This window comes from Glycine max, chromosome 11 (assembly GCF_000004515.6).
Source record: "Glycine max cultivar Williams 82 chromosome 11, Glycine_max_v4.0, whole genome shotgun sequence".
NCBI lineage: Eukaryota > Viridiplantae > Streptophyta > Magnoliopsida > Fabales > Fabaceae > Glycine > Glycine max.
The window spans coordinates 24,468,965-24,482,685 of NC_038247.2; the positions used below are offsets into that span (position 1 = coordinate 24,468,965).

A 13,721-nucleotide genomic window follows, 5' to 3' on the forward strand; every position below is an offset into this window, starting at 1 on the left:
TCGTCACCAAATTAATGGGCCTTTAGAGTTTGCTCCAATTAAGGATCAAAGTCATTTTATACTTATAGGATTGAGTAACTATGTATTAAAGTTTGAAAAAAAAAGCCAAGGCCAATAAGTTGAGCTTTTCCTAAATGCCTTTACTTAGTGCTCAACAAACTTCTCATTCGGAGCCAAAGAACCAATGAATATAATCTTTCATGGCCTAAAGTAGCATCGTCAAAGGTACATATGGAAATGCTATCTACCAAGTTCACATCCTTGTTGTCTACAACAAATGCCAAAACATAGAGCAAGAATCCCAAAGGCATCAAACATAAAAATAGTAGTTACAAGTGCCACACGTATCCTATATTTGCAAACACCAGCATTTTGAATTTGTCAACCAACTTTAACTAGATTGAACCAACTTAAACATTTTGTGATTTATGGTTAAAATCGCCAAAAGTTAGAATGGATTACGACAAAAAAAATGATAAATTTACACGTCACACACGCACAAACTATATCACTGTCCTACAAAAAATAGTGAAAATAAAATGAACAATTCATAAACTTAAGCTATGAAAATTGAAAATTAAAAGTCTCAGTGCATTAGTTCCAATTCTTGGTTGCTGGGAAGTTACAACTCAATAGAGCATGACAAAGAACAGGAAAAGAAAAAAAAATAAGGGAAAAAATGGAGTCAAATACCCTAGAAGGTAGTTACTGGAGCAGAAAACTTGCATTCTGCCCAACTTCTACACTGTTTCATGGGAAACATTTAACCACGATTTCTACTAATTGTCGCCTACATATAAAGAATATTTATGAAATTAAAAAATAACAATAATAAATAAATAAACTAGCCTAGAGTTGCATAGAGGATTCAATGCCATTGTTAACATTGCATTCATGCAACATGTACAATTGCTATAGCATTGCAGCTGCTCTTCAACACTTGGTAGCACAGTGGCAGTAGCCATTGTAAAAGGACTACTGCTGCTTCAAAAATCCTACAGAAGAAGATTTGCTCGGCTTCTTTAGTTCATCACCACGGATGGACCAATCTAACTTGCCATCAGAGGGACCCCAACCAGAGAAGGTAGAAGGCTTGGCAGCAGTAGAGGTAGCAGGAGAAGGAAACTCAGTATCACCGTTAACCATAAAGCTCTGGCTCCGATTAGCAAAGGCAGCATTTCTTGGATTCAAAGCCATTGCGGCTGCTGCCCCAGATGGATCAACCCTGAATGAGGGCGATCCTATCACGCTTGAATTGTAAAGGTTGGAGGGATAGCCTCTCAGTTGCTGGTTCACATTTTGATGCACTTGAATTCTGGCTGGAGATTGTATCTGAGACCCGAAAACGTCTTCAAGGTTAGTAGGTTGCACTCCTGAAAGCCTATTGAAGTCCCCAGTATAATCACAAAGAGATGGACTATTAGGCATGGAGTTATTCCAGTTAGAAGGTGATGAAAGACCAGCCGTCCCCTCCATCATTAGCTGCTGCATCAAGCATCGATGATTTTCAATTCCAAGCAATTCCATGTCCAATTCAACATCTCTAGCATTTAGCGCAGATTTCAATCTGCTTTGGGGCAGCTGAAGGGTAGGGACAGCAACATGAATCTGAGAGTGCCACATGGTTCCACCCGCAGGAGAAGATCCTCCAGACGGAGTCAAAGGTGGGGATGAGGCAGGTGGTATCAAGGCAGATGGAGAGCCCAGTGTGAAAGGGTCCAATGGAGGAGAACTAACAGAATATGATCTGGGAGAAGGCATAGCAGAACCAGTTGAAGCATACACAGGGCGGAGATCCTCCACGTTGTGAGCAAAGAAACAAACTCTTCTGGTGCATCCTGTCTCCTTGCAAAGCCTTGTTTTATATTGCGCAGGGTGAAGCCAGCACTCAAAAATACCGTGCGCATAATCGCAGGCATCCCCCTTGCTGCAGAATCCCTTCCGAAACTCGGGGCAAGGGACACAGCTATATTGATATCTCCTTGGATCACGGCGCCTTGCATTTTCCCCGGGATGAACAAAGGGGCACTCGGTCCAATCATGAGAATAAGCTCTTGAGCAAGGCCTAACTTTGAATGTATACATCCTAAACTCATCTGAGCTATATATCCCATTTTTTATATCTGGAAGAGAGAGATCAACAGGATAATCTTTCTTCTCAGTCCCATCTTTTGAAACCTGAAGTGCATCTACATCTTGCTGTTGCTGTTTCTCCATTTGGCCAACTGCTTCCTCAAATCTGAGGCAAGCCTCATCAATACCATCTGCACCTTCTAGTACGGCTTGTAGTATCCTCTTTCTTGAATTGAATACACCATTAGACACCGAAAAAATCAAGTCGCACGACCTGTTTCCATTGGCGTCAACAGTACTAACATCCGCCGATGCGTCGAGCAAAAGCTTGATGACTTCAAGGGAAGCGGAAGAACCCCCAGCAACAGCACAATGAAGGGCAGTAGCCCCATCTGACCCACAAGCCCGGTTAACATCAACACGACCCGTCCCAAGAATATAAGACAAAACACTTTTGCTTCCAAACATGGCAGCAATCATAAGAGGGGTCCTCTCTTCAAAACACAATTCCTTTGAGCCAACCCTCCTTCCATACCACAACCCCACCTCATCAACATCATGACCCTCTTTTTCAACAGCATCTTTGAAAGACGTCACATCATCTGCGGCCGAAAACTCAAGCAAAGCTGAAATTTTATGATGCAACCCTTCTTGTCTTCCATGCTCATCCCCCATTATTAAACCTGTTTGGGAAGGTTTTCTCTTGGAACCACTGCACATGATTTCACAGAATCTACAAAATCACAATTGAAAGAACAAATTCAATATGCTATTGCACCACAAGAGAATAATATCTCGAATTCAAAGCTCACAAAACTTCCTTTAAAAGATTTCAGTTTAACCTAACCAACCAAAAAAGAATCAGATAAAGTGATAGAAAAGACAAATTATCCCCATTTTGTGGATGTTGACAACAGACTAGGCATCTAGCCATTTGCATAGTTACAAAATCATGAATTTTGCAACAGCTTTAGTTTCAGTTATCAGTCTTATTAGTTTATCAAAACAACAATTCTAAAAATAACACAAACCCTGATAACAGAAAAAAAAAATAAAAAAAAATAAAAACGAATAATTTGTCAATCTTAACGATAACATCATACAAAAACCTAACTTTTCAACGGGGTGCAACAGAAAGCACATTCTTTTTTTCACGTTACTACGCTAATTCACTCTCCTTAATTTTCTTAACAACCAAGTAAAAAACATTGCAACCACCAAAACTTGAAAAAGATCCAATATTTAGCACAAAATTAAAGACCCATTAAGAAGAAAAAAAAAGGCAAGAAAAAGAAGCATACCATACACAAAGAAAGAAACAGCACCAAAGCTCGTGCATGAACTTGGGTTTTTTTGTGTTTTGCTTTAAAGTTCAAAGCTTTTGAGAGAGAGACGGAGGGAGGGAAAGAAGAGAGCTGAGAAGACGAACTTTGGGGTCAAAAAGGAAGGTCACACACTCTTAAGTTTTTTTTTTTTAATATATATATATATATATATATATATATATATATATATATATATATATATATATATATATATATATATATATATATTTCTTGTTTTCTTTTTAATTTCTAATTTTTTAATAGCATTTTCTCTAAAAAAGAATCAATGGTGCATGGATTAGGATTTCAAGAAATTTTAAAAGTTTTTTTTATAAAAAAATCTAGTGATATTCAATCATAATTTTTAAATAATATAAATATGATTTTATTCAATTAGACCTAATAATTGAGTATTTCTCCCAACGAAAAATAATTAACTCGGGTGGTGTTTAATTAGAATTTTTTTATAATTTATAAAAAGTTTTTGGTATTTAAAAATATACAAATTTCAATAGATTATTTTGTAAGAAGAATATAGATGGATTTTATCATTTTTTTTAGTGTAAAACATTTATGAAACAATCTTATTCAAATCTTTGAAACTTTATTAGACTTTTTATTTCTTTTTTTATTACTTTATTTTCTCTCATCACACATACCGTTCCCTCTCTTTAATATTCTTCAAGGCACATGTGTCAAATATATTTTTCCTATATTATTTTCCCGTTTTTTCTTTATTTTCTAAATTAAATTAATGTTTGTCTGATGTGTTAAGATTAATCATGTTTTCTTTATAAGGCTACGCCAATCACATGTTCGACCGTGTGCTTTTGTAGAGATCATCAATAATTTCGTTCACGTGACAAACTTAAGTAACCTTCCTACATTCTTCTACCATCATTATTTCCTTCTAGTATATACTTATTATTATACTTCATTTAAACATGTTATTATATTTATCATAAAATAATTATAATAATCAAACAAAATCAAAAAACCAACTTATAATTTTAAATCTATTACCAAAAGTAAGAATGAGAAGATATTATTTCAAGAAAAATTAGTATATAAGGACATAAAGTTAAAATCAATATAACTATTAAAAGATTAAAAAAATATTAGTTTTACTTTTTTTTTATTTAAACTTCATCATTTCTTATTATTTTTTAACTAATTTTTATAATTTTAAATATGTTTTTAAAAATTGACATAATCATTTTAAATATTATAAATTTATAAAATCATTTCAAATCTTTTAAATTTTTATGATATAAATTCATTAAAATCTAAATTATCAGAAAAGTCGATTAAAGAAATCTCATAAATAATAATATTTTTATATAATCTTTAAAATTCATAAGATTATGCTAAAATAATATTTTAAAATCTTAATCTAATACATTCCTAAGAGTTTTATATTAGAACAACTCTAATAATTTTTTATTATTTTAATACATCTTTACTTTTTTTTATTATAGTAACTGTTTCTTTTTTATTTATTAAGAATTTTGCAAACTCTCTTTCTGTCTCTAATTTTGAGATTCATTATATAAATTATAAACCAATCAATTCTTTATCCTAATAATTAACATTTTTGCTATACAAAATTGCCAATTAATATGGCCTTTTTCTGTAACTTTTATTTCAATCGCGTTGACTAATTTGCATTGCTAATTAAGTCACGTTGTACATCAAGAAAAATGTAAGGTGAAATTTTTATTGGGATTTAATAATAATAATTAGATAGGTCAAAGTGGAAAAAATATTTAAAATATTATTAGAGAAATAATCATCATATTAAATTATTTAACAAAAAATTAGCTTTTATAACTTATCGAAAGCGAAAGGATTATTACTAAACTATTTTTATAGATAAATCATTCTTTTTTTAGAAGTAGATAAATCATTCTTATCAGTCCAGTATTTGTTTAGTCGTGATAAGATGATCTAAGATAAAAATAAATAAATAATGGAGGTGATATAAGATAATTATTTTATCATGATACAGTGAATCTGTTTGATGTGTCACTAGTATATAATTCTCTCATTTTATTACCTATTATATTCTATTAATGTTATGTATTTATTATCTAAACAGGTAGTTAGGCCAAAAATCAACATGATAAAATAGTCTTTCCATCTCTCAGTTTTATTTTAGTTTCAAAATTTTAAAACCTAATTTTTGAATTTTAGTTGTAGTTTTTTATTCTAATTTTTAATTTCAAACTAAATATTTGAGTTATAGGATAATTTTTGAGTAATAAGAAATTGAGTTTTTGTCTGGTACATGATGATAATGTCAACCTAATTTTTAAAGCCTTTATACTTGAGATAAAAAGTTGTTACATGATTTTTTGAGTAACAAGAAATTGAGTTTTTGTCGTGTACCCATCTGATTAATTTATGTATCTAATGGACTTTTTTTCAAATCAAACGTAGAACAAAAATATTGTCTTATCCAATACCATAAATTTTAGCAAATCAAGCGAACCATATTAGTTTAAAAGTGTATTTTCGTAATGATAACAACAACGATAATGATAATGTCAAAATCGGTGATTATGATAGTAATAGTGGTTCCAATACCAATGTTGTGGCGGTTACTCGACTAGTGGTGTCAGTGTCACTGGTGATGACGATAGTGTATTAGTGATAGTGCTAGGATTGTCTTGCATTTGTTGGATTTCCAGGTGTTGGGATTTAATAGAATGTGAACATGAACATGTACATTATGTATCATTGTTTACTTCTATTTTTCTTTTTCAAAAAATTATTTTGAAATTTAAAATAAATTTAATTTTTAGACCCATTGAGCCAAAATAACCAACTCGTTTGTTACTAGTTTGTTTGAGCTTAGTTTAAAAAAAAATTACATAAATCCAACCCAACTTAATTCGTAAAATTTTATTGGGTTTGCCAAATCCAACCCAACCCAGCCCATAAACACCATTAAGAAGAGATTTTCATTTAAAAGTAAGGAGCAAACCGAATGATAATTTTAGTAATTTAAAATGTCCAAAAATAGAGGGTTTGTAAAAGAAAAAAAATGTATGAAAAGAAAGGACCTAAAGAAAATTGTGAATTGGTAATTTGTTAAGGCTATTGTATTCTACACCTCCATTATTGTAATTTTTTACCTCTCACAGAATGTAAATATGCATTTTAAAATGAACTTTCCTAAAGAGAATGGAAGGTGTCTAATGTAATAGTAGGAATGCAGGATATAAATAACATCTGATAATCCAACCTAACTATTGATGAGATGCATGCTAAAGGGGTAGGTCCATAACTCTATTTTTCTTTCTTCATATTTTGCATCCATATTAATGATATAGTAATAATTAACATGAATATAAAATTACCAATTTATTATTACATTTTAATATTATCATCATACCCGTACATTGGAGCAACACAATGGATATATTTCCATACATCTACATAGGTAGTTGATTCTATCTCATTCTTTTTTCTGATAAAAAGATATACAAAGGGAAGAGTGAACCTAAAAAAAAAGCAGAAATCTTAAGAGTTGAACAAGTGATATTAGTACATCATATGTGATGCTATATAATACTTGCAGCATGTTTTATTAGGCTTGGATAAGAAAAAAAAAAAAAAAAAGATAAATGCAGAAGCAGAAAGACATTAGAATTAACATGAAAACTGGTGAAGATACATTCTTTTACCATAGGATCACCACAAAAGAAAAAATTGTGGGATTGATTAGCCGAAAAAAGCTAGTGGCTACCAAATGCTATATCCTACAAGCTACATTTTACAAGTAATTACAAAATACATAGTGAGCAAAAATTCAGTTCAAGTTAATTCTAGCTGGAAGGCATACTCCAGGAGATTGTTCTTCCAAAAAAAATCTTTCACAATTAACCAGTTTCATCACAAATTCAGGTGCAAAGTGGTACTTTTGATGAGCTTCACCAAAGCTTCTTCCAAGAACATGTTCAACCCAATCTTCCAAAGATTTTTTCTTGTCTGATAACCAAGCAGCTGCAAGTATCTGTGTCATGACCTCATACTCAATTTCAAGTATAAACTCTGATCCTAACATCTTTTGAAATTGTGTGTCAATGCTTTTAATTACTTGCTCAGCAATAGAATCAAAGTTGAAAGGCTTAAAAACAACTTTTTCATCAACTTGATCACACAAATCATTTAACCAGGCTCCAGAGTTTTCAACTATTGATTCACTTTCATCATCATTGTAATTGTTGCCCTCTTCAACCTCCTCAAGAGGCATATTAAGATCGAGATAGGACCTCGATGCCTCCCTGACTGGTTTCAGTGTCTTGCATGGTGCTTTATCTTTTAAATCACCACTTTCTATTAGCTTTCTTTTACTCAGAAATGTTGTTTTGGATTTCCCTTTTCTCTCTGCAACCTTCACATTTGTGCAACCACTCCTTTTGGCACCCTCAGAAGCATGTCCAAGTGATAATTGCATTTGACATCTTTTAGCTTCTAGGATTCTTTCCTCTGGAAACATTTTAGGATCCTCCTCCAAGTTAAAAGAGCCACTACTTTTAAACACACTAGAGGTTACAATAAACATTGCATTGTTGATGCTGATTTCCCTTCCGTGTGAGTATGGGAATTTACCTGTTTTTATTGCATGGAACAAACTATTCTGCACCAGGAAATCAGCTTGATCCACATTTTCAAGAAAGACGACCGAGTGCGGCTTTTTACTCAACTCCCCAGCAATATAGTCCAACACTGTCTTCCTCATAAGCACATCATGACAATATGAATTTTGGAATTCAAAAATAGAGTATGATGGGTAACACCGGTCTTGGGAGCTCAAATCCACAGTGATTAGGCTTTGTTTGTTTCCAAATAAAATCTCAGCAAGTGCTGATGCAATTTTTCTTTTTCCAAGCCTATCTGGTCCAAGAAAAGCAAGCCATATGTCTGCTCTAACATGTGAACCACTACTAAGCTTTCCAGCACCGGATCTACAACGAGACACGGTTCGATTGATAGCGTATATGGCCTCATCCTGCCAGCCAACCTTTTCAGTGAGAAGATGGTAAAGTGACTTGAAATCTACAGTTTCAAATCTCCCTTCTAGATTTGGACCAGAGCAGGAAGAAGATCTTGCAATTTGGTGTGAAGTATTCTCATTCATAGCATCAAAATCGGTTGAAAGGGAATCTGACAAGTGATGGAGAGGCTTCTTATGATCACTTAGTTTTGGTGTGTCTGGCTCATGAGCAGCTGATGTGTAAATTGTTCCCAATCCCAAATCTGTGGTCACAGGAGTCACAGATGAAAATGTTGTGGGATCAAGAAGGCTTATATTGGCCTTAGGGGAAGGAGAAACCCAAGTACCATGCATATCAGTCTTTGAAACTTTTGGTATTTGGTCTGCTTCATCAGTGATACTAACAGTGTCAAAAGGTACCGAAACTGGTAATATCTGTTTAAATGGAAATGCACTTTGTGACTCTTTAGACATGTAGGAAATATGATCAGAATATTGGATTTCACTATGGAGTGGACCTCTGCTGCTACTTCCTGGACCAAATTGAAACCCCTCATGGGAAGGAGCTTGGAACCTTGTTTTGGTGATATCAAATTCAGGTAATGATCGGTTTTGATGAAGACGTTGACAAATATCACTCCATTTCCTTTGCAATCCGAAGATCTTTATATTCAAACTTGTATTTTCTTCATTAGTCTGCACTGGATGATGAAGTTCATTCTTAAATAAAATTCAGCCACAAATTGAATCAGTGAAGCATGGTAAATGATGCAAAAGAAGATTTGATTAAACATTTTATGAGGGTAGATTTAGAAGAACTTTTGCAAATGTTCCACACGAGTTTTCTTTTCTTTTCTTTTGTCCAAAAATATTAGTTATTAGTTTGTGAGTATACAGTATGATTGTCTCATTACCCAATATTAAATTCAGAGGAAGTCCTTTCGACCAATGCAGACAAGAACATAGTTAGTGTGTCTTTGGTTTATGGTTAACACACACTCCAAGTCAGTTGAACGAAGAAGTGTGCGAAAGCATGGATTAGAATGAACATCTGTTTGTGTCTTTGAACGGAAATCCAAACACACCCTTAGAAGGCATATGGTTGAAGTGTTAAATATTATAATTTTATGAGAATGAAGATTTGTGGCACACTACACGCAGGAAATATTTGTTTGGGAGTGCTATAGCCCCCACTCCTATGCCTAGGTCCATCCTGAACGCATGTGTATAAGGTAGGACCAAACCAAAGTATTAAAAAAATATACAAGTTGATATACAACATGTCTTGATCAACTTCCAGAGACTTGGGTGACAAAAAACATAGGCTCCACATAAAGAAAAAAAAATTGAGTGACAAAATAGATTAGAGAAATACTACTATTATGGTTCCCTACAGATAAGACACTACATTGTCGGGTTGGATCCTCTCTAGTCACATTATCGTCATGTGAAATCTTAGCCTTTAATTAAAAATAGGGAAGAGAAAGTTTAAATAATAAAAGAATAAAGACACGAGGTTTTGATGGTGGAGATTTTCACATGACAAAATTCGAAAACCTCGCCTGAGAGGATCCATTCCCCGAGTTTGCCACATTGCTTTTTTAATGGGAAAATGTGTTTTTTTTTTACCATTTTAGGCATGTAACATTTATTATTACTACTGCGTACCTCTAAAATTATTTTAGTGGGTCAGTAGTACTAGTACAGCAATTGCCCGCAAGATGCTGCATGTATGTGTGTGAGCATGTGAATGTGTCTGCATGCAATGAACAAGGGAAAACAAGATTAGGTGGATCATAACACACACCTTTGCCACATCCAATCCTCTATCTGAGTCCACATTAACCTTTTGTAACCTAGGCAAGCTCGTGGAGGAGTAAACAGAAGTTGAAGTAGCAGCAGGGCCTACCTTCAAAATATCAGCAACTTCTTGCTCACAACTTTCATTGCATGTGTCACATCGAGTTAGTAAAGATGATGATGATGCATTCGTACAGCTTACGGGATTTTTGAACTCAGAAGGTGTAGAAAAGAACCCACCAAATGGCACAAAGGACCCCATCAAGCTGCAAGGTCATGAAGTGTGTCAACTTTTATGTCCATTAGACACAGAAGTGTCAGAAGCCAAAGTGCACATGATGAGATAGACTTATAAAGCATCATCACACCCACCAATGAAAAAAAATTGAGTTGAGTCAAATAACTTTAAAAAAATCTTATAAAGATACTTGTGTAATATTCATTAACAAAATCCTTAAATCCATTCAAAATCAAATCTTGTGAAATATCAATTTAATTATTATCAATTAAATCAACGTTGGTTATAAGAAATATATATATATATATATATATATATATATATATAAAGTTTGAAGGGCTATAAAAAAAGGCCCTCTTAGGGTATCTTCCACAGAGTCCAAATATGTTCATAACCCAAAGGAGAAGAAGGGGAGCCCGTGGGCCAAGGGCACAGAAACAGAAGAAGCATTTATTTATTACGGCATTCAGCAAAACAAGCCTGCGGGTAGAAATAACATTTAGGGCTCACGAGACCACACATGCGAATCAGCGGCAAATTCTATACATGCCAAGATATAGATCATGCTAATGAAGACTGATTGCGACCATTCCAGCTTGCATGAGTGTAATTGGCCTAAACCCCACAAATTAGAGGAATCCCTTCAGAATTCAGATAGACTTCAATGACTTGTTCCCAACAAAGTAGTATATCACACCAAATCTATTTAACAGAGAATTTATTTTTTCTTTGAAAACAAGACAAATTGAATCATGAACCTCACCTCAGTAAATAATTCTTAACACTTCTAAATTAAAAAAAAAAAAACTCACATGTCTAAACTAGAACCATGAACATGTCATGTTTCTGAGGCATATATAGATACTAGAGAGGTAAATTAAAATTTAATTATAATAACATTAAAAAAAAAAACCTTTTCTTTGTGTTTCCACAAAGGAGGACAAGGAAAGGGAGGCAACTAAATGCATCAAAACAATTGGATCAACAAATAAGTTCATGGTTTGAACGGTATTGAATTTGATTTTTTTAAATAAGATTTTCGGTTCAAGTTCTATAAATCAAAAAATAATAATTAGAAGAAAAGAATTCTATTAAAAATGGTTAGTAAGATTTTCCGACAAAAATTATTCATTGCAAATGTAGATAAATATTCCGTATCAATAACTTAATAAGAAAAAAATAATTGGATCCTAAAATTAAGTCAGGAAGTGAAGGATTTCAAGTTTTCGTCGACAACAACACCACAGACAAAACCTTCACTTTACACCTGATCATTTGTATGTCAACTTTAAAAAAATATGTTACACACACATCTAAACACACCAGTGCCTTTTCACATAATATATTATTATTATCATAATTATTATTTTTATCCAAAAACCCATTACTTATTCTCATTCGAAAATAGACTAAAATAAATAGGACACAAAGGCTCCAACTTTGAAGTGAACAACGAACAGAGTACAAGAAAGCAATAAAGAAAAAAGAAAAAGAAACCAACCCACCCACCCACCTGGACTTAGGGTAGAGTTTTTCAATGGAAGGGGTGGCAGAGGTCATGGTCAGAAGATGCAGATCCCAATCCTTGTCCACAGTAGGAAACAACCTCAGGAACTTAGAATAGTCCTCAGAGGTTCCCGCCACCCCCAACAACCACACCTTCCCTCCTCCATGAACCCCCAACAACCTCGTCAACTGCGAAACCACAAACCCAACACTACCTTCTTCCTTATACCCCCCAACAAAAACCTCAATCTCCCCGTAACACACCACAACCCCACCACCACCATGCTCCACCAAATGACCCACATGCTCAAAAATCATCTCACCCCTCCCACCTTCCCTCAGAAACTCCCCAATCTCTTTTTCCACCGAAACCACGCTCAAACCGTTAAGCTCACAAGGCAAGACTCCACCTTTACCGTTCTTCTTCACAACTTCAACGAAGCTCCTGAGAGCGGTTTTGGCGTACACCCCCATCAAAAGAGGGTTCCTTTTGGTCTTCCTGGTGATTACTTCGACGATTCTGCGGCAATTATCGTCGAGGCACGAAATGGGTTGGACTGAACCGGTTTGGATAGGTTCAAGGTTGCAGAGGAAAAGCGGTGGGGTGAGGCGAGAGAAGATTCTGGAGGGAGGGGGAGGAGGGGGGTGGAGGAGGGCGAGTTTGATGTCGTAGCTTCGGAAACCGGCTTCGGCGAAGACGCGACTCACGATAGGGTCGTCGAGGATAGAGAGAATGAAGTGTTTGAGTTCGACTTTGAGCAACGACGTCGTTTGAGTTTGATGCTGCATCATTTGCATAAGGTGGAAGCTGTCCGGGTGGCGACGCTGGTTGGCCTGGGAGCGCTTGATGGCAGCCATCAGGGAGTTTGAGACGGGAGGACCCTCATCGGCGCCGCCGGATTTGGTGGTGGGGAGGCGGTCGAGGGAGACGCCGACGGAGAGTTCGAGGGCGCGAAACTGGAGGCGGGGGGAGTAGGAGCAGCTGCGGCAGCTGGAGCAGGCGTCGCGGAGTGAGGCGGAGGGGAGGGAGAGGAGGGCGGAGACGGCGTGAAGGGAGGTGGTTTGGGCGTGGCTGCGGCGCCGGGCGACGGAGACGGCGTCGTCGAGGGTACGCGCCGCCTCGTCCGTCAGGCATTGCCTCGCGGTGCTTACCGGCGTCGGCATCGCCGGCGAGCATATATGAAAAAAAATGTTATGTTATTATAATAAAAATAATAACAATATGGGGATAAAATAAATGTGATGTTGGAGTTGAAGTATGTGTATTTTGGGTGAGGAGGTAGTAATAAAGAAGTTTGAGGATTTGGGTTTGAGTTGGTCGAAGGGAAGAATTAGTTATTTGGAGAAAGGAAAGTTGGGGGAGAGAGAGAGAAGGCAGAGAGAGAGAGGGAGGGAGTAGTGAGGTATGTAACTATGCAAGTGTTGGAGGGAGTTCGATGGTGTTGATGTAGTTCATGATGAAGAGGAGGAGGATGCTATTATTGTGGGGAGATTACCATGTGTTTTTTATTTTTTTAAAACCTATATTTTTATTAGAGTTTTTAACAAGAAATCAAAAGTTATATTCTTTAAAAAAAAAAGAGAGAAAAAAACTCCCACACATGTTAATAATTTAATTTATTAATCAACCAAAAATTATTTTTAGTGTTAATTTAGATTATTTTTTTTAGAGATTGCAGCTGGATAAAATTATCAAAGGTGGCAAAGTCTCTTCATAAATATAAAAAATTCAAACTTTACACTTTTAGTCAAATTAAGGAGTAAGATATTCATTTTA

The 13,721-nt window shown here is 35.2% G+C and overlaps 2 protein-coding genes across 3 annotated transcripts; both read right to left on the reverse strand.

Annotated features, from left to right (window-relative positions):
• Positions 1-570: 570 nt before the first annotated feature.
• On the reverse strand, positions 571-3,533 carry LOC100806121 (zinc finger CCCH domain-containing protein 66). Its single transcript, XM_003539282.5, has 2 exons — positions 3,375-3,533; positions 571-2,806 (listed from the first exon to the last, which is right to left on the reverse strand). The coding sequence occupies exon 2, from the start codon at positions 2,791-2,793 to the stop codon at positions 976-978; it is 1,818 nt and encodes a 605-aa protein (XP_003539330.1). The 5' UTR covers positions 2,794-2,806; positions 3,375-3,533; the 3' UTR covers positions 571-975.
• A 3,491-nt stretch (positions 3,534-7,024) lies between these two features.
• LOC100805591 (protein SMAX1-LIKE 7) lies at positions 7,025-13,429 on the reverse strand. Of its 2 annotated transcripts, none has more exons than XM_014764099.2 (3): positions 11,952-13,429; positions 10,310-10,466; positions 7,025-9,096 (listed from the first exon to the last, which is right to left on the reverse strand). In XM_014764099.2, the coding sequence occupies exons 1-3, from the start codon at positions 13,106-13,108 to the stop codon at positions 7,213-7,215; spliced, it is 3,198 nt and encodes a 1,065-aa protein (XP_014619585.2). In that variant the 5' UTR covers positions 13,109-13,429; the 3' UTR covers positions 7,025-7,212. The 2 variants fall into 2 exon arrangements, with proteins under 2 accessions (XP_014619585.2, XP_006591217.2); XM_006591154.3 differs by having other exon boundaries at positions 10,208-10,466.
• Positions 13,430-13,721: the final 292 nt, after the last annotated feature.

Bases quoted from the DNA above. Each gene is read 5' to 3' on its own strand.
- LOC100806121 (XM_003539282.5), bottom strand. From the start codon at position 2,793: ATGTGCAGTGGTTCCAAGAGAAAACCTTCCCAAACAGGTTTAATAATG.
- LOC100805591 (XM_006591154.3), bottom strand. From the start codon at position 13,108: ATGCCGACGCCGGTAAGCACCGCGAGGCAATGCCTGACGGACGAGGCG. The intron at 10,467-11,951 runs GTGGGTGGGTGG...ATGACCTTGCAG, and splicing joins AAACTCTACCCTAAGTCCAG to CTTGATGGGGTCCTTTGTGC. The intron at 9,097-10,207 runs GTGTGTGTTATG...CATCCAGTGCAG, and splicing joins GAGGATTGGATGTGGCAAAG to ACTAATGAAGAAAATACAAG.